Source organism: Calypte anna, chromosome 13, assembly GCF_003957555.1.
Source record: "Calypte anna isolate BGI_N300 chromosome 13, bCalAnn1_v1.p, whole genome shotgun sequence".
Lineage (NCBI taxonomy): Eukaryota > Metazoa > Chordata > Aves > Apodiformes > Trochilidae > Calypte > Calypte anna.
The window spans coordinates 10,551,504-10,572,044 of NC_044259.1; the positions used below are offsets into that span (position 1 = coordinate 10,551,504).

At 39.8% G+C, this 20,541-nt stretch overlaps 1 protein-coding gene across 2 annotated transcripts in view; it reads right to left on the reverse strand.

Moving 5' to 3' along the window:
• Positions 1-1,995: 1,995 nt before the first annotated feature.
• RASGEF1C (RasGEF domain family member 1C) overlaps positions 1,996-20,541 on the reverse strand; it is a 69,758-nt gene continuing 51,212 nt past the window's right edge. The window contains exons 7-14 of one of the 2 annotated variants that reach the window (XM_008502033.2): positions 18,648-18,743; positions 17,521-17,623; positions 17,348-17,427; positions 16,630-16,725; positions 12,401-12,496; positions 11,776-11,899; positions 10,132-10,204; positions 1,996-9,664 (exon numbers count right to left, since the gene is read on the reverse strand). In XM_008502033.2, coding sequence (XP_008500255.2) covers positions 9,640-9,664; positions 10,132-10,204; positions 11,776-11,899; positions 12,401-12,496; positions 16,630-16,725; positions 17,348-17,427; positions 17,521-17,623; positions 18,648-18,743 — 693 coding nt within the window. In that variant the 3' untranslated portion in view covers positions 1,996-9,639. The remainder of the gene's footprint in view (positions 9,665-10,131; positions 10,205-11,775; positions 11,900-12,400; positions 12,497-16,629; positions 16,726-17,347; positions 17,428-17,520; positions 17,624-18,647; positions 18,744-20,541) is intronic. The other variant, XM_030459337.1, reaches the window with a different exon arrangement.

Genomic DNA, 20,541 nt, shown 5'->3' on the forward strand with positions numbered 1-20,541 from the left:
CGTGCTGAGCAAAGTGCTTTCAAAAAATTCCTTTATAGATGTACCAGAGAAAAGCAGCACTGCAAGAAGTTCATTTTCCTTTCTGTTCAGGAGGTGGCAGTGGAGACCCAGCGGTAGAACGACGTCTGCTGGAATTTAAGTGGTGTTTCAGAGAATAAAGTCAGAAGAAATTCACTGGCCATGATCAGGGTATATCCTGAAAAGCAACAAAAAATCAAAAAGGACAGACCCTCCAGAAATGGCCAGTTTTAAGATGGGAATAATTTGACTGTGAAGAATGAAATTAGAGAAATTTAGTCTCTAGAAAACTGGGAAGGAAATTTATTTTGAGTGTAGTTACAGCTACTTCTGCTGTCAACCCTATGGTATTTACTGTTTTTTAGATGAGGTAATTCCTTTTTTAAATAGATTTTACAACACCAAATGTGTACACATCTTTAGGAAAGAGCATCACCCAATGTAACCATGTTTACATTGCTTTGTAAAGCAAAATATCTTAAATTTCCATGTAATTATCCTGGTGGGACACATTGTGCATGTATGAAAAGCTATATTCAAACCCCTGGAATGTTGTATGGTCCCTCTTTTAAACACTTCACAACAGAAGGTGATCCAGCCTCATAGCCTCTATTCAGGAGACATAAATCTCATTTAGTTTTCTGATTGATGTGATACAAAATTTACAGCAGTGGTTGTCTGCCTTTCTGAAAGCCTTGGAAAGACTCCTGGCTTCCAGTGCTGTGCTTGCTTTCTCTTAATTAAAGTTATATTGGTTTTGGTTTTCCTCTCTCTGGTTAGCATCAGAGTGGGGCTGATTAAGTAACTGTGCTTTTCCTCTTCTTGTTTATGGATTTCTGCAGTGCCAGGGTTTGGTTTTTATACTGATGGAGAGAATTTCTTAGCTCCCCTCAGCTGGGTGGTACCAGCTGTAGCTGAGCTTGGGAATTCAGGGACAGAATAATGACATTACTGCCTGTTTAGCAGGGACTGAACTGAATGAGGATAGGAAAACCACCAGGAACATTTCTAAGGTGTATCAAGGAGAATATATTATTCATTTCACAAATCACTACAACTACTGATGAAGGGAGGCAGTGTCCTAGATTGCTGTAGCATAAGTAAATCCAAAGAGATAACAGGAGTGTGGATGGATCAGCAGAAAGGCAACGTGAGAACCCATGGACAGCAGTATTTCCATTCCTTGAGAATTTATTTTTGAAAAAGAATTTTAAAATAGTTTTGTTGTTGTTGTTGTTCTGAATATACAATAGAATAGAAAAATGCCACTATTCAGCCAGCTCAAAAGGGACAAGATATGGCTCAGGAACACATTTTCCTTGTTAATGAGTTATTAGAAATTTTCTTAGAAAAGCAGTGACCCAGAAACTTTGCATGAGCTTGGGCACTTGTGTTCATTCACACATGGACTGGTGAAAAGTTGTGGCCAATTAGTGTGATGGTTCTCTCTGGGCTGTGAGAGGTGGTAGAGAGAAATGGCCCACACTGCCCTCAGTGTGTTCATACATTGTACTGAGAATTTAAGGGCAACAGAAACACTATCTATTAAAATACAAATAATAAAAGAACACATTTAAACAGCTGTAACACAGTGTTAGAGGGTCAGACTAAAAATATTCAGGCCCAGTCTCAGCTATTTCCTCTCATAGAGAAGTTTTGAGGCTATGACTCCTATTTGGGAAAATATTTTATTATGGAACTCAGAGAATTTCTCTCTTTTCCTTGTAGCATACATGCAACAAAATGTTGCTAATGTGTGAGGATGAAGAGAGAAGCAGGAAAGTGGAAACAGAAGGAAGAGCAGAAATCACAGGTACCTTTGTGCCTCCAGGCATATTAATGAATTGCCACACAGAGTCAGAAGTCTTTGTATTTTTGAAGCTTCAAAGCAACAAAAGTTTTTTTACAGCCTATTCTGTAGATCTGCAGTTGTCAAAACACCACAAATAAAACTGAAGGACAAAATCCACACATCTGAACCTTTTTTTTTTTTTAATTATTATTATTTGACACTCACATTACAAAATTTAGAAACAATAGACAGTTCAGGCAAACTGTTAAAACACAGTATAAATTAGGGGGGGGTTTAATATATAAATTCTATACATAGGTAAGTTAGCTTGAACATGACTGACAAAAGGATTTCTTAACAATCTTACCACAACTGTATAAAAAGGCATGGGAATAGGATGGGCACTATAATCATGAATGCAAGTTAAGACATTTTCCACAACAGCTATAAAGCATAACAATGACCATGCTATTCTTGCAGTGTTTATGGGGGGTACAGTATGCATATTACCATTAACATTTTGCAAGATCTATGTACAGTCACAAAATCCTAACAGCCACTTTCAAGTAACTTTACTGTTTCCTGCCTGTGCAATTAATAAAGTGTCAATACTTGTTCTGAGGACTTCAAACAAAGAAGAGTTTGAGTATTATGGATGGCAGAGAGCTTTCAATTTGTCCTGAAAATGCTGTTCATAACATGAAATTGCTTTTTTAAAGAAAAAATTACAGGAGAAGCACATTACCATCATTCACAGCATCAGTATTTACCCTTAACACTTATTTCCTAGATTGATTATTTTTAGAAACTAAATTAATAATTTAGTTCCCATTTTTCTAAGCACAGCTGTAGAAAGGAGTTACACCAGAAGAAATGTAAAACTAAAATTTGTATACCTATTTGGGGCAATTTTTGGAAAGGAGGTGCTTCCCAGGTGACCCCAGGTGTCATTTAACAATTTCTCAATCTGAAAATAAGGACATTTCTGCTTGCCCATTTTCACTCTGTGCTTTTAGGTCTGTGACTAAACGTTTCAGAACAGCATGTTCTTGGACTTTAGGTTTAAGACAGCTGGTCCTGTCACTGTCACTTAAAGTGAAAAAAATTGTAAAATCTGATTTCTCACTTTTATAAACTGATGAACACTTGCTAAGAGTTCTGAAACCCAGAGGATAATTTATTTTCCATCTGTGCTGTGTACTAGCAATGGTCTTCCACAGACAGACTCCTAAGAGCAGTACTTGTACGTTTGTAAGAACCATATCTTGAAATGCTGGAATTTAATAGCTCTGTGTGCACATCACTCAGTAAGTTTTAATAATTAGGAGGCTTCTAGTGGGACAATTCCTTCAAGGTGAGGACAGACAAGTAAGTGATAACCCAGCTTGGGCTGTTACAGAAATACATACCAGGTCATCTGCCAGGACTACAGTTTCAGTTTTCTCAAGTCTGTTTACCCATGATTCAAACAAAGAAACCATTCTATGTTTAGTTGTTTCAGAAAGACATTAATTTTAGAAGCATATTTAAAAATGAAAGCAGTGATGCACTACTGACCAGTAAAAGGTCTCTGAGGAAGTGGCATGTCTGAAAGGTGCCTGGACTATGGAATTTTCTGGTCAGAAGTCCATTAAATGGGCTTTGCACCTTTTAGAAGGAAGTTTCTTATACAGTTATTTTATTTACAGGATGTGTGAGCTCTGAACTCTCAGCCTTCTGCATTCAAGAAGGCCTGGGTACATTGAAGTATTATCTGGGTTGGAAGTTCTAGGGCTACAGGGATGAAGGGAGAAGGACTCCTGTTCTATTATGACAGCTCTGGAGTCTTAATTATAGAGCCCTTGTATGGCAGAAAACTAAAAAACTGTTCCTATGGCTTTTTGAAAGAGCTGTTTATATTTACTGCCTCTGTGGAGGGCAAGGCATTGAGGGAAGAGGGAGCAGTCTCAGCCACTCTGAATTTAATCACTGCACAGTCTGTCTGGCTACAGTGCCAGGAATGGGATCCAGGCAGGAGTTACTCAGACTCAGCTTTTTTTCTGTAGCTGAGATTGTGGCCTGAGTTCCAGTGTCTTGCACCTGTGCAGAGTGTATGAAATACCACCCATGGAACCTATGAGCTGTTATCTGCATCTTCCATAATGTAAAAATGCAGGATGTGATGCCTTGTATGAGCATTAGCTTAATGTATTTAGTATTTTCTGCATATCTGAACATATGCAAAAATAACTGTAAAATAAATAACTACCAAACAGATGAGCCTCCAGATCTGTTCCCCCAAAAAGGTAACTTGTTTGCTGCCTCCTCTGCTCAGCTCAGAACTCAGCTGCTCCACAGAGCACCTAGCAGTGGTTGCAGGGAAAGTGACTGCTCTAAGGCAGTACGTTTGCTTTCCAACATACCCAACATTAAAACAAAAATATAGGTAGAGCATTCTGCACCAGTGTTTCACTGTATTCTCTCCTGCCTTAGCCTGGCCAGCTGCCACTGATATTATCAGTAAGATACACATGGATATCTTGCTCCACTCTTTTGCCATGCAAAGCTAACAACCATAAAGGTATTTCTGATGATTTTTTAAAGTATCTATTTTTTCCCTGCTGCTTAGATCTTAAAATCTTTGTCATCTAAGTAAAAAGTTCTTCACTGCTACAAGTCCTCTAGAGGAACTTCTCATTTAAAATAATTTTTTGTAAACATTCAGTTGGCTGGATAAGGAAGCAGGCTTTGCCCCAGGTGAACTTCCAGAAACTTCTTACCTTTCAGAAGTGATGTGTCCAGCACTAGAAACATAAGAGTGCAGCTCAGATACCCCTTGGCAGGTCAGTTTTGTACAGGATCATAAAATCACCTCTGCACAGCCCTGTCAGTGCACATGCTGTCATAAAGACATCAGATTGTGTGTGCTCTTCCCCAGCCAAAATTCAATAGTGCCCAACACTAACTCCTAAGATAATCTAACTCAACAAATAATGTTAAAAAGGACAAAACAAAAGAAAATCTTTGGCCCATGGTTGAGGCTCTGAGCAGTGACAAAGATTTTTTTTCTGTTTCCTTGTCACTTGCTAATCCCATTCTGCAATTACAACAATGGGAATAATCATTTCACAACAAAAGAGGTTTTAATTTCCAAAGAAAAAGACACCAGAGACAGTAAGGTTAATTTCCACAAACTAAGAAGTAAAAAAGGTTCATAAAGCCAGAAAGTTAAATTTTGCTCTCAGACTGGGACTGATTCATTGGATCAGATTTAGTCCTTGAATTTGCTGCTGAATCTTCAACAATGTCAAAGAAAGCTTTTGCTAAGGCTGGATTGTCACCCTATTAAACACAACCTGCCCCATGTGGGAGTTGCACCTTGCTCTGAAGAAATCCAGGGACAATACCAGCTGTCAATGCAATTTAATCCCTGTGAATAACTTAAAACTGCACTATTGTTACCAATTGCAGGATCACTCCAAAGGCCATCCAAATGAACTGGAGCTTTTCCTCTGTCACCTCTGTCACTGTGTTTGGAATCAGTTTCATTCTAGGGAACACAGACATTGTTAGGCCAGATACTCTTAGCTGGGTAACACTTTTACACTGATAGGCACAGTGATATCTTTTCTACTAACATGTCTGCTTTTTGACAACACCAATTACATATTCAGCAATCTGAGCTCTGTTCTAAACAGGATTTACAGTCATGTGCAAACCACTGCTCATGTGCTTTAATGAAAGGTGCATAAACTATTGCAATAAAACTTTATAATGCAACTAAGCTATTGATAAGGGACTGGCTTGGTTTTAAGTGAGTATCCTATTGCCACTGACCACATCATAAAATATTTTCAAGCTGAGAAAAATATCTATATGCTTAATTTTTTTCTTATTTTAGGTGCTTTAGCAGCCATGTCCACACTTTGTTGAAGTGCCATCTCAGCAGTGGCTGGGGTCACAATTCAATCCCAGATCTGCAGGTCCTCTCTGTCCCCATGGGGAGCCTCCAGCCAGCTCTCTGACAGGACTGCATTTACTGCCTGACAGATACACTCAGCTCAGTGGCCTCTGGTGCCCCGGGTTCTTGTGTGCTGGACTCACTTCAAGTGTTTTTATCCTCTAAATTCAGTCACACCCAGCAGACCTACATCCATCCACCATTAATTAGGTATTGTGATTGATGCTGGTGTGAAATTGAGGACAAGATTGTAGTAATTGTTTTTTGAAAGGCATTGAGCAAGTTCATCTACTGATTTCACCACAAGCACACAGTTCCCTTGTTGGTTTTCACTGGGCTTTGTATCCAGCTCTGTGTTGCAGAATGCCATACTCAAAAAATTAAAAAACAGGACTTTTGCTACTGTTATGTCTACAGTAAAGGAGGTGCAGAAGTGGTTTTGTGTATTTGGCTCTTTTAAAATATACATGGAAGCAAAGTTAATGCTTCTGAAAGACTGTCATATTCACATCTTACTAACTTAGTGTTTTGATACTAACATTAAAGACCTATAGCTCTACTTTTATGCATTTTGAACTTCAATTCAAACAGCTGCCAGGGAGGTGAATCAATGGAAAAAAGTGGAATTAGAAAGCCATGGTCTTACTGCCAGTACTTTCTCCAGCTGTTGGGCTAACAACTCCATGTCCACAGTGGCCTAGTGCTTAGTGTTTAGTGATCCTGCTTTCTTTAAGCATGGTAGGAGCTCTTTATATATTTATAGCAATAAAACATTTTCATGTAATGCTAATACATTTTTAAAAAGTCTATTCCCCAAACTGTGAACCTTTGTTCTCAGTTGTACTTGCACTTTGCAAAACCTTTTGCTGAAGCAAGGCCCTAACTCTTCCCCTATACACCCCAGTTAGGCCAAATCTGAATTAGAAATGCAACTGACACCTGTAATTTAAGGCTTTACATGATTTCTACTTGAATCAATAGGATTTTAGCCTCAAAGTTTTGTGAAGACAAGCTGTAACTCCTAATGTCTGTTTTTTTACAAGTGCTATAGTCTCATCATAAGTTGCTGTGTACTCTCATCTCCAAATCATTTAGCATATCTCTGGAGATCAAACAATATATTTCACACCTCTGTAAAGCAGTAATTGCCTCAATATTCACCAAGAGAGGAGGATGTTTAGCACCTCTGATAAAAAGACCTTTTAAATGTGTGACTACATAAAGGCTTAAAGATAATTTGGTGCTTCTGAAAGTCCCAGCAAGCCTTCAGCACCTACATAAATCTGAAATTTATGCTTCCGTTTTAAGCACTGAGGTTTGAAAGTTTTGGACTATGAAAGAGTTTTAGTTTGCAACAGTGATAAACTTTATCAAATCAAATTTAAACCAGACTTACAAAATTGCCTGAATTCGTGGAGGGTGCCCCAGAATATAAAGTATTACCACGAGAAATCACATTTTGATTCATCTTCAGGGTGTTATAATCTCAGCTGCACCAGCCTCTATTAGTTCTTTAGAGAAGGAAGATTTGAACTGTAAAAAGCAAGTTTTAAGAAAGGGCCCATTCACCTACATTGGGTTTCAGATAAGTAAATAAAAAACCAAACCAACCAAAGAAAAAATTTCCATTATGAAGTCATAATGTGACTGTTAAAAAGATGCAGTCACTGAGGAAAAGGATTTCCATTTAGCAAACACACTTAAGCATTAGCATTGTTTTAGCTTTGCTTATGGTTATTGCTCTGGATTTGGTTGGAATTTAACAGGCTTTTAATGGCATCATTTTGGAAATGGCTCTGCTTGAAGGAATGGCTGTGTGAGTCTGTTTCTCTGTATAGCTCTCAGCTCACAGACAAAAATTAAGACCAAGCATATTAACAGTGTCACCAGAATAGTGATCATTCCCTGGCTGGAGAAATGCTGCAACATCCTTACATTTAGTTTTTCCATATGAAGCTTGAGTAAACAGCTGACATTATAATGTTCCCCTGATTGAATTCATGCCCTGGCAAACCTGTATGAACAGGAGAACTCAGGTTCTGCCTCAAGCCCTTACCTATGCAAATCCAGAAGAAGCTGCCCGCCTCATCCCAATATTTTCAAGTGCAGTGGATTCCAGGTGGCCACGATCCAGACTGCACGGGTTTTCACAGCCCAAAACCCAACATGAGCACTGCACACTCTACAAACCTTTAGTGTATCACACAGAGCACATCTCAGCTGGCAGAGCTGCCCTCAGACATCAGCTCACCCCTGCCTCACGTTTCAACAACTCACTCACACACAGACAACTTCCCAGGCCTGGCAGAGGACAGGAACAGTTCCAGATTTCTGACTAAATGCATCATCAACACAGCCAGGATTTGGGATTAGTCTGATTTTTCAAAACACTACAGCCACTCAGAATCCCTCTGTATTGAAATAAAACTATTGCTGATCTCAAAGAAAGGGTTATATCCTTCTGTTGTAATCAAAGAATTGAACATCATAGAGAATGCCAGTATAATGTCAATAATAAAATGCAAAGTTCAATATTGTATGTCATTTAGGTATCATTTAAGCTTTTTGAAGGCAGCTAGGAACATCCTTTGCACAGACAAACCATTAATCTACTGTTAGGGCTTCATTTTGAATCTACTATAGTGCATTATTTCATACATGTTATAGTAGCACCTTGATTACTGTACAACTTTAGACACAGGATGTGGTCCCTACTTTATATTAACTATAAGGAAATGGTGAATGTGGTTTATATCCTAAAAATAAAAACCAGTTATCTGCTGATGAATGACAAATTCTCTAGTGCTTTTATTCTAGTCTGAAACCCTTTGCCTTTTAAATCAGACCATGTAGTTCCCAAATTCAGAGCAATTACTCTGATCCCTCTCATCATGTTGCAAAATGAGCAGTACTGTATAAATTGGATCCTGATAGGTTTGTTTTCAAATGGTAAAGCAGTATTTTTTTCTTTAAGCAGGATAAAACCCTCTAAAAGATGCAACTCAGCATGTAGAAGATTAGGGAATACACTACATACATTAAACAGAGGGAAGTTGAGTTCCATGCCATTTACTTCTTCAGTTCAACTTTAGATGTGGTGGTGGCATCTTTAAGTAATACTGCCTACACTCTGCCCTCCTCAGATCTGCCAAGATTCACAGTAAGAAAAGCAACAGCAGTGGTGGGAAGAATAACTAAGGAATAGTCAGACTTTGAATTGTTCTTTTTAAAAATTCAAGGGGTTTATATGCATGTCCCATGCTGATGTGGTCTATATGTGACATACATGTGTACATATGAGCAAGAGATGTCAGTTTTCATCTGCTGGAAGCTTAGATCTGTAGCAGTCTGGGCTTTGTTCAACAAGGCTGGGGGACTGCTAATGTAAGATTAAGTTCTTTCTTCATTCAGCAATTAACCAGATTGCTGCTCTGTCTGTGTTTGATTTAATTTTACAATCCTCAGAGGGTTTAAAGAGCTGCTGTCTGAAGCACCTGCTTCTGAAATATTCATGTGTATTTCTTGTTTTCCTTTTTTCAGACTTTTCCATCTTCTTTACAGCACCATGGTTCTCCATGCTCCTGAATTTCTTGTTTTCCTTCAGAGGCAAAAGCTACAGTGATCCTGATGCAGTTTGGGCACAGCCACAAAAAGTCTGTCTGTCCTTCCTCTTTTTGTCTCATACTTAGAAAAGAGTCCTTGTGCACACGATTCTGTTGATTTTCAGTGGATGAATCCAGTTCATCCATCACGTTAGACAGTCAAAAAGCCCAACAAAAAACTCAAACAAAAGGAATTATCTAAATCCCAAACAGGCATCTTTGGAATCAGTAGTGCAAAACATTTGCGGATTTCTTTTCCTTGACCTACTGGAATAATCTCCTTATCTTCAAGTCTTGCCTAAAATAGTGGATCTGTAAATTAAAAACGTAAGAACAATGAAAGGGAAAAAAAAAAGCAAATGTAAAGTTGGGTTATTGTTGTGTTTTTTGGTTTTAGATTAGTTTTGTTTTAGATTTGGTTTTAGATTCTAGATTTTAGATTTAAAATCTGTTTTTACCCTAAACCATTCTATATCTCTTATAAGAGATATAAACTGTAAGAAGGTCTAGTTAACCTAGTGCATTTTTCAACTAGACAAGGCCTCTTTTGCATGGGTACAGCACTGTATAAATGCACAAATAGAGGATGTTTTAAAATGGTAGATAATTTCAGATTATTATTAAATTGCATTTATCAGTGCAGGCTCAGATCTGCAGTTTACTCTTAAATAGGAAAGACCACTGCCCCCCTCAGAGATTCATAGCACTTTTCAACCTTTGACTACCAGAGCAGCATTTTGGAGGTACTTTAGAAATGAGCTGATAAAATGAGTGATTACCTTAAGGATTTCCACCTGTCTTTTTCTGTCTGGTTTTCTGGACTTTCACTTTCATAGGAAGCCAGATACAAACCTGGAAAAGGTAAATGTGTGTTACTCCAACAGCAACAGTAAGACACAAAACACCCTCAAGGTAGAATGACTTACAGAAAGCAGAGAAGGAACAGTTGTAGAAAATTAACAGGTCTTCTTTTTCTGCAAAACTTGGCACTGCAGGATGGGTTTTATGACACCAAGATGTGTCTCAGGTGTAGAGTCTCCTCTGCAAAAGCTGGGGGTGCACTAATATCTCACTGTCCTCAGAGTTCTTTAGGTAGGCTGTGCTTTCTGTTTGCAGCTATTTCCTCATCTGACTGCTTACCAATGTTTTATTCTTTAATACATGAACCATTTCAGTATTCAAGTAAGTGCTACAATTCAATTCTACTTCATCATTCAAATATTGGTCCACTGTTCCTCTGTGCTTGTGAAAAGCATGATACAGCTGCAGTTCACATACTACTGCTTTATCTGTCTAAAATACTCTCCCACCTTTCACTCAGGGCAGGTTTTTTTGCTCTGCACTTCCTCTGGGTGTCAGGGGATGCCAGGTGTGGCTTCTGCAAAGGGCATCTCAGGAAATCAGTATGAATGTAGAGGAGGTCATGAGAGAGAGAATTTTGCAAAGAATAAGTGGGTTGAAGTCACCCTTCTTTTATCCAGCAGCCTGAAAACTACTTTTACCCCTGACATTCACTTTGTCCCTTTAGAGCCTAAAGCCAGAACAAATTACTTTAATCACATTAATTATTCTTTTCTGGCAGTCATTCTTCGGATTTGGGCGAGATTTTTGAAGGAATATTTTGTGTTCTGAAGTGTTCTGTGAAATAAAAACTGTCTGCTCTGCTTAACTTGGATTAGTACAGAAAACAGCCTATAGAATTAAAAAAAAAAAAAAACAACCCAAACTCTAGTACAGCTCAGGAGGATTTTAGCTATAGGCAATTCTGTGCGTGACAATGTACCAAGAGGCAACTGACACCAAGCAATCTGAAATGACACAGTCTGACATGCTGGATACCAAATCAAAGAGGACAGATAAGGATAAAAAGAAAAATCAGAGAAATGATTTCACAACAGGGCTTTCATAGCTACAGCTTAAATTAATTACTAGATTTTACAAGATTTCTCTTAAAAATTCTTTTCTGTAGATAATGCATTTCTGTGCTGTAGTGGAGGAGATCAGACAGGCTACCACTGCCCTGGGCTGTGTTCACTGAAGAGCTGACAGTGTCGTGGTGTGGAAGACATTAGTTCTGGCTCCATCAATCACAGAATGAGTGGCTAAGGGACAGCTGGCATCCACAGCAGTCCATGACATGGTTGTGTGGACTCATGGTTACAAAAATAAGGCAACAATGGCAACTTCCTAGACAGTGCCTTCTAGAGAAGCCATGGACAAAATAAAAGAAACCAGCAGCTATGTGAGCTAGAAGGTTGTATTTGCAAAAAACACATTGATAGACTTGGGACAAAAAAGCTGCATGAAAGCTAGGAAAGAACCAGGACTGGTCAGTGAAAGAGATCACCAATGCACACATCAGAGTTTTAATTAGTAGTGATGAAGAGACATTTTCAGTGATTAGAGATTGCACTGAGTCTTACCATCTTCAGTAAAAATGGGAGCAGTATGTAAGTAGTGGATGATGTTTGGGTCTTGTTCAAAGGGACATTCCACTTGCTTCCATGTTATAAATTCTCCTACTTGCTTGGCCAGTTCCAGAAATTTCTGTTAACACAAAACCACTTCACTCAGACAAGGTAAGATTACAGCACCAAAATAGCAACATCCAAGCAGAAGACCAGGTTCTTGTCTGCTTGTATTCTAACTTCTCTTTAAGGGCCACAAGTAATTCATGTCTTAGTTTACCAAACCTTTTTATTAAAAAGTGAAAGGGCTAAAAACACAGACAAAGTATAAAGCATTTTTTACTGACTTACTTCTCTGTGTAAGAAAACCAATTTTCTATGCTTTCAGAAAAAGCCATCTTCTCCTCCAAACCTAAGTATACTCATTTATGCTGCTGACACTGAATTTCTGGCAGCCAACTGACATCAAGCTACAATGGTACAATAGCTGCAATGAAGGTTGGTTTAACCTTCACACAGTCACCTAGGATAGTCCTTTCTGGCATATTCAGTCTTTGTTGGTCTGCACTGAAATTGCAGGCAAACAGTCTCAGATAGGGCTCTCAGAATGGGATAAATAAAAACATTTTTCACATCTTACTTCAAAGTTGACATGTCCATTTGGAAGGCGATTAGCACATCCTTCATTCAAAAAATAAATGTCTTTGATCAATAGGCTGAAGAAGGGGATCACAATCTGCAAAGAGAAATTACATCACTATTATCTTTCCAGTCAGTATTTTCTCTGCATGAAAGAAGAACTCAATCGGGAGAGAAAAGAAAAAAAAATAATTAACTTTTCAGTGTGATCTGTACTTAAAAAGCAGTACAGTGACAGGCAAGCAAAGGGCAGTAGAATATAGAGACACCTTTAGGCATTAGGAGGATGTATGCTGAAATGAATATAAACTGAAGACAATGTTCACTGAGCAGAATAACATGACTTAGAAAATGCTAATAACCCAGATTTTTATCAACGGCATCACTGTCTGATGACAAGATCAGACAGCAAAGAGCAAAACAGATTTGCAGGTCTCTTCCTTTTTCTGTTGGGTCTTCAAAAGCAAAGATGCTGAATACACCCATGGAGCAATTTAAAGACATCTGGGAACCAAAGAATCAGTAATGTTCCTGAACAGAGAAAGAGACTAAAATTTGATGACCAAGGATTTGTTGACAAGCAGTTAATCAGGAGCTGTTTCATTTTCAACACCTCCCTGCATGGCTACCTCTTGAAGCTGGCATTTCTTTCCTGGTGCCTGATCAGTACAATCTGATTCTACAAATTAACTTGGAGACAGCAGGATTGAAAGTACTAAGTTAGTTACCAGGAAACTCCCAATAGCAGACAGAGATCACTGTAGAGCTCAAAATAAGCTCTTGGCCATCATCCAGGGTGAAGTGGCATATAGCAGTGATCCAAGCCTTCTCTCTAAGACACCAGAGTCAGGTAATAATTTGCTGTACAGTAATAATTTGCTGTACAAGAGGTCTGCTTCTAGGTAAGACTCTTGAAATTAATGGAATTACAGCAGGGATTAATTTGATGCCAGACTTTCTACAAGTGCATCCCCAGCACTTCAGCAGAGACCCAGAGCGCAGCAGATTCTCTCCAGCTCCTTTTGTGTCACAACTTAAAGGAAAATAAAGATAACACAAAGAACCAATCCATGACAAAGTTGACACCCATGGCTCTGGCATTTGATATTCAAATCTCTGACCCTCCAGCAGCAGCACTGTGCTGGGAAAAGGCCACTTAGAGGGGTTGAGCTATAAGATCAGCAGCCACCTCTGTGGTAATCTGACTTATAAGACAATAAGTATAAACTTAGTCACCATGAACTTAAAGGAAAGCACATAGCATGGTAGTGTCCAAATGTTGTCACTGGCCTATCTGCAAATTAAATTAACTGCAGCTTGTTAAGTGTTAAAGTGCCATCATGCAAGACCAGCCAAGGGAGCTGGTGACAACACAGCAGTCCTTTAGATAAGTATTTAATCTTGTACTGTTATTCCATCTCATGCTGTACATCAGCTGCAATGAGACATGAAATGGATCTAGAGCAGGATTGGCAGCTGCTGTTTTCCAGTCTGCAGCCTCCACAATGCAACAGTGAGCATGAGCAAGTCACAGGCATGAAAACACTTCCTGAGGCAAGGAGCCTACAAGCCACCACCAGCTCTTGCTGTGAAAATGGAAGCCAATTTCTGTTTCAGCTAAAATCTACATGCAATGAACTGCTAACAATCTGCATTTCTGCTATCAATTTATGGGGTAGCCATAGATGAACACTGTAATGTCAAATAGCCATAAAAAAACCTGGACTGACACTCCAAGAGCCACTGGCACCCTGATACATCCCACTGCTATAATATAGGGCTGAAAACACAGCTCAATGTAACCCCCCCCAATGCAGAGCCCTCCTACCAGGGTGAGGTGGAGCCATTTCAAGTCACACTTGAGCTAAGTGTGCTTTGGGATTAATTTTTATATCACTCAATTCAGATCAATCAACCAGAAAGTAAAGAATACAGCTGAGATCTATGGTTTGCTTTCTGCCTGAAATGATGAAAACCCTGTAACTGGTGTGGTCTTAAAAGATGGAAGGATACAGAAAGCTGGAGCCAGACACTGTTCCTCAGCTAGAAATTACTGCCAGGTTCTGTCTACATCTATTTTGCAGGCAGATGTGAGCTTGTTCTGCCCTGTTCCCTGCTGCCAGGAGCTGGGTCACCCTCATTAGTGGTACTAAACATAAACTAAAAGCCTTGCTGAGAGGGAAGGTGTGTGAGTGTGGGCTCAAAGCCATGCTAATACAGCTACAAAGCCACAGCCAGCCCAGAGCATGGGTAGAGCTTGTTCTCATCTGCATCCAAAAGGTGACAAAGACACATCCTTGGATACCAATTCCCTACACATTTCCAGGGGATTTCTGTCTTTGTCTCAGAATTTATTTCCCCGGTAAAAATACACTTTGGATGTTTTGTTATCAAATTTCTGTAGGAAAAGCAACAAAAGTGAATACAGTTATGTGTTATGAATACAATTATTGGCTTCAATCCAGGCACTTTGCTAGCAGAAAATCTGGGTTAGTGCCAGAAACTCGTATTTCAGACCTTTTTGATTCCCCCCCAAGTGCCGTCCAACCCACCCCCACACTGAAGGACAATTGCCTTCTGCAGAAAGAAGAAAGCTCATGAGATCAGACATGTTCCTCCTCCATACTATGAGACTGCAACAACACACAGCACTGCACTGTACATGCTACCTACATTTCAAAGCCAGAGACCATGTCATTAGCACAACGCAGGGGTTCCCAGTGGGATGACAAGTTTGGAGGTGACACAGGTCACCTCACTGCATAGATAAAACCACATTTAGTTTCTAACATGTACACCCCTTCGAATTCTGCATAAATCAGCCCTTCTTCATCACCAGCTCTCTCACCCTGACGTTTATTTCTGCTGCTGTATTGCGTCTTCCAGCTTCAAGAGCTGCCTTACCCTGTCTTTTTACAAGTCTGCTCCTGAAAAAGTAACAAGTGGTTCAAACTATGCTCTTTACACACCAAGAGAAGGGCTGGGTTAGAACATTGACAGGTCAGGACATCCTCCTTTCCAATATACCATGTAGGAAACCTCCTACAATCTGTGCGGCAGTCTGGCATGAGCACCCTGAGGATGAGGATGGATGAAGCCATCATCTCATCTTTGCACAGAGAAGTGCTTTTCAGAGCAACTCAGCTTACTGCCAGAGCAGCTGAGTCAGCCTGTGACCAGATGCTGATCTCATTTCACTGTAAATGCTGTAAGACTCCATTAGCTTCAGCAGATTTACATCAATTTTACAGGGATGTGAGATTAGCATCTGGCCTGGCTCCTCTGGTGAATGAATACTGTATTTCATATTATGCTTGTTCATGCAGTATCTACTTTACCTTAGCCATACTCTGCTCAGAGATTACCCACTTATGACTACGTGCAACTGCAATATTAAAAACTATCCCTCTTTCTTAAAACAAACAAACACCAAACCATAATTGAATGGAGAAATAACAAAATTAATAAGAAATACACTGGGACACAAAACAGGAGGATCCTGCACTAGCATCTTAAGCTGATTCTTGCTGCATCAGTGACATCTCAGCAAGCTATGTATCTGCCACAAACACTGATAAAATACTTAAGTTCTTGCTCACCAAGATGGCAGCAACAACCAGATGAAATGAAAATTCATGAGGGCAGAATTTCACCCCAAATTTGCTGCAATGGATTCAGACTGAACAACTTTGCAGGACCTATGGGAATTCATCTTTTTAAAATGTACATGTGGAACCACCTCCTCTCTCTCTGTGCCTTTTGCTCTCTGTCTCAAACCACACACTACCCAACAGGAGTTTCTCTGTACAGAGTCCTGGCTGGCACAGCTGTAAGAAAAATGCAGTTCCAACCTGGGCCTGCCAGGCAGATGCTCCATTACCAGCATAAAAATCATTTTAGTCTGAAATACCTGTTCCATTAGGTTTATCAGTCTAAAATAGTGTATTTTCCAGAAATACAGAGACAGTTGCAAAAAAATCCTCCATGCTGTGTTTCCTGCCCTCTCCACCTCCCCAGAGTCTGAGAGCAAGCTGACAAAACCCTGTGATCCATTTCAGGCTCCTTTGAGCCATGGATTTACATTGCCAGTTTCATTTAGCAGTGCACAAGCCTTGTGCTGGTGACCTATGGAAGGGAGGAGAGTGCTTGCATCAAGTCTTTGAGCCACTGACTCTCAGCAGCACTGCACCCCATCCATTTGGAGAGAAATGGGATGTAGTCAGAACCTACCTTCTCCCTGTTGCTGTGTGCTGTGAGGGATCTGTGAGCAGCCCCCCTCAATGCTGTTCTATAGTTATAGAAGTTACCAGTAGGGTCCATCTGGTGCTAGATACACAAAAGAAAACAAATCAATTAGAAAGCAACCTGGGTCCTCTGAAGACACCTTCACCTTGAACATGTCTCAGACTCTGGAGACAGCCTAGCCTACATCTTCAAAAATATACATACAAAAAACCAGGAACCAAAAATACAATGAGAGATGTACAGATCATGGCTGTCTTTACCTTCGATTTTTCTAGTAGCATCTTGCTGAGCTTTTATGTGAAGAATGAAAACTACACATTTCATATATGCCTCAGATCCTTGCATCCCCAGTACCATAAACAACCTTGGGCTTTGTTCACTCAAGACTCAACGTGTAGCTTGGGAGCTTTGCCCTCAGAATTGTGTCCACAGACAAACAAAACTGGCATCATTGGAAGCACTATGGCTTGCATATGGGCTCAAATTTATTTATTTTTTCCCCTCTTCCTATTTATCTGAGTGCTCAAATTCCCCTCAGTGGCTTCAAATCTTCCTCACTACACGTGGGAAACTTCAGCCAGAATCTGCCTTTGAAACATGTCTGAAAACTTCTTACACTTAGATAACAGTGTGAAAATTCACAAATGTCTAGAATATAATTCAAGCAGTTTACCAGAACCTTTTTAGTTATTCTTTTTTTTACCTCAAGAATGAAAAATTTGGCTGTTTTCACTTTTGACCAAGTCTTCTTTAGCCTGGAAACTGGGCTCATGTTCATTCCAGCTATGAGTGAGAAAGAGGAAAAGAGATCCATGGATCAGAGTCAGCTTCTTTTTTTTCCTCTGTGGCAGAGACCTGCTTAGAACCTGTACTTACAAATAATTGCCATCAGCGAATTAAAATTCCCGATGTTAAAGCACTCTCGGGCAACATCAATGAAGAATTCGATGACTTGTGCTCGCTGTTTCTTTTTTGCAGGCTGCAAATTAAAAGGAGTGAGTATCTGTAATAAGCATATGCCAAAAACTGGAGGGCATCTTAGGCATTTGTTTGAGACACAGCATGGGGCCACGCTCAGCTTGGGCCATCTGCTACCAGTCACTGGCCCTAAATCTGTTCTAGCAATCCGGTAGATGTTGGTGACTTGCAGTCCTTAAAATCAAAGCTTTCATTGCAGTGACACAGAAGAAACTCATGGAATTTCCCAGGCTCACCTCAGTTAATGGAACAGGCAGCCCCAACAGCAGCTCAGCTCCCTGCTGGCCTCCCTCAAACCAGTGGGCACAGACTTCCCTAAGGGCAGGATTTATACCATACACAGCAGCATCTTTGCCTCAGAAAGACTTTGTTTCACTGCATTAATCCCTTTCAGCAAAGTGGCCAGGCCAAATGGGAGCTTGCAGTTTAAATAGACAGAAATCTCCCTACTTCTTCCAAAGATGACCTTCAAATAGTAATGCTTTGGAGTCACAGGCTATCTACGATGTTTGAACTGCTCCCTTCCACCTCCTTTTCAAAGGGGAAAACATTAATTTCATTTTAATGGGGCCAAGTTAAACAAACTATAACCACAACCAAGGGAAAAAATGACTAGTCACAGCTACAGGGGTGAAAAAGGACAAAGAGCCATGCAATGGGAATTCACATGCATGCTGGAGCTTAAGGATGACAGATAACAAATATTGCCTCGCTAGAATCTTTTCCAGCAGAAATCTCACAGGATAATTCAAGGCATTTTTCCCTCTTTTTCCCTTCAGAGTTCATTATTTCACACTGAGCTCCTACTACATCAAGAGAACAGTGTATCCCCCGTGTGTCACCAGCGCTGTTTTGCAGAATGTTTGTCATTTATCAGGTTGCATCTGAAAGTGCAATAGTACTAAAACCTACTGTGAGATGCTTAGCTAGGTCATAAGAAATAAATCCCCAGGTTTGCTTATTAATGCACAATTTCAACTGGTACTTCCAGCACATGGTGAAAAATGCCACACATTTTCACTTACCATGCAAATTTCTGTTGCTACAAGGTAGCAGAGTCTATTGAACCATTTCACATAGGCCTCAAGGTTACTGGTCTTCTTCTGTTCACTGAAACAAGTCTGAGGAGGAAAAAAAGCATAGAAAGACATAAAAATGTGTCTCAGCTGCCTGATGGCTAAGTTAAACACTACAGAAAGGTAATTACTTGGTCACATCTCTCATGCACAATAAGATAAGCACAGCCTTCTACAGCACACTCAGTTTGGGCCTTTGATTCCAGAATTTTTTTCATTTCAATAAATACAATCACCCCCAGACCTTTTCTGGAAGGGACAGACCATAATTTAGTGAAGTGTAGAAGAGATAAGCAAAAGAAAACACAGTTCTAGTTGCTTCTCTATGGAAAAATCTATTTCCCTTAGTGTGTTTTCAGGATAACAGTTTCTCCAGTGATGAGATCTGTGATGATGTCTGCCCTTGCACAGATCAGTTACATGCCAGGGATATTCCATTGATATCAGCCATTACAAAAAGGATATTTTCCACATTTTTTTACATGAAACTCATCATAAGTTCCCCAAACTGGTACAGTCTGTGGGAGTTAGCTGAGCTCCTCCAGTTCCTTTGATATCAGCAGACAACTTGACTTCAGTGGAGTGACTGAGCTGTCCACACAGCCTGAAAATGTTGCTTGGAATTAAGGAGAATTCAAGTCCTCTTCTGAGGCCTAAGTTCTTAAACTGTTCTACTAGGACACACCGTGCCCTAGAGGTCATGTAGTTTATTTGAACATTCATTAACATCCACTAGAGGGTATCAGAGAATACAGATTTCTTTTTTTAAGAAGATGATTATTTCCCAGAGCTGCCATAAATACACTAAGAAAAAAAAAAATCACAGTGCGTAACCACAGACCCATTAATGTCAGTGGGATTACCTGTATTATGCAAATGAAACAAGTGATTAAGAAATGAGGCTTAATATGATTCCAAACGTAACTCAAAGTAAGAAAAAATTCACCTGTGATCCTGTACACAGACATGTTTAGAATCAGAAATCCCAGTACCATGCTATGGTGCAAAACTTCACAAACCTGTAATTCCTAACCATTTTATGAGCAGACTATGTAGACAATAAAAGACAGAAATAAAAAATTAAAATATATCCTAAAGCCACCTCAAAACTAAACTATTTCCATGTAAATAACAAAACAAAGGAAACCCAAAGCAGCCCCAGTCTGTCCATAGTTCTCCTGTGCTCCGGTATTATTCCTCATTAAAGCAAAAAATGAACCCTAGGTTTTGTTCTGAATATAGCATTTCCATCTCAATAATGCTGTCCTGTGCCAGAGCATAAGAACCACAGCTAATACCACAAAGCTTTTGAAAAATGTGCAACAGTTCAAGTTGAAGCAGGCTGCTTTTTAAAGGTTAAGCTTTATAAATGGCAACGAACTTTAGCACCTCCCTTGCATCTTCCATCTGCAACTCAGAGCCCTTGGTAAACATTCCTAAATGAAGCCTTTTGAAGCCCTCATGAAAGAAAGATGTTTAATATGATCTCCAGCTGGAAGGAATTCAGACAAGAGCCAATTCCCTGTGGTTAACAGGGGTGGTCTCCACGGGACAGGGAGTTTGATGTCACTCCACGTAAGGTTTGTGCTGCAGTGCACAATGTTCTGCAAGGTCCCACATGATCCTTCAGCTATAGCTTACCCTGGTGTGCAGGGTAAATCCCCACTGGGACCTCTGGGAAGCCAAGGGAAAGGCAGAGAAAAGTTCCATCTTTCTGCTTTCATCAGCCTTGCTGACTTCAAGTCCAGTAATTTGTTATGGCCATGTCTTGTGTGAAAATGTGATGGCAGGTTTGCTTTGCTAAGTAGATCCTCCTGGGGGAAAACATTGCCTTGAACTGGAA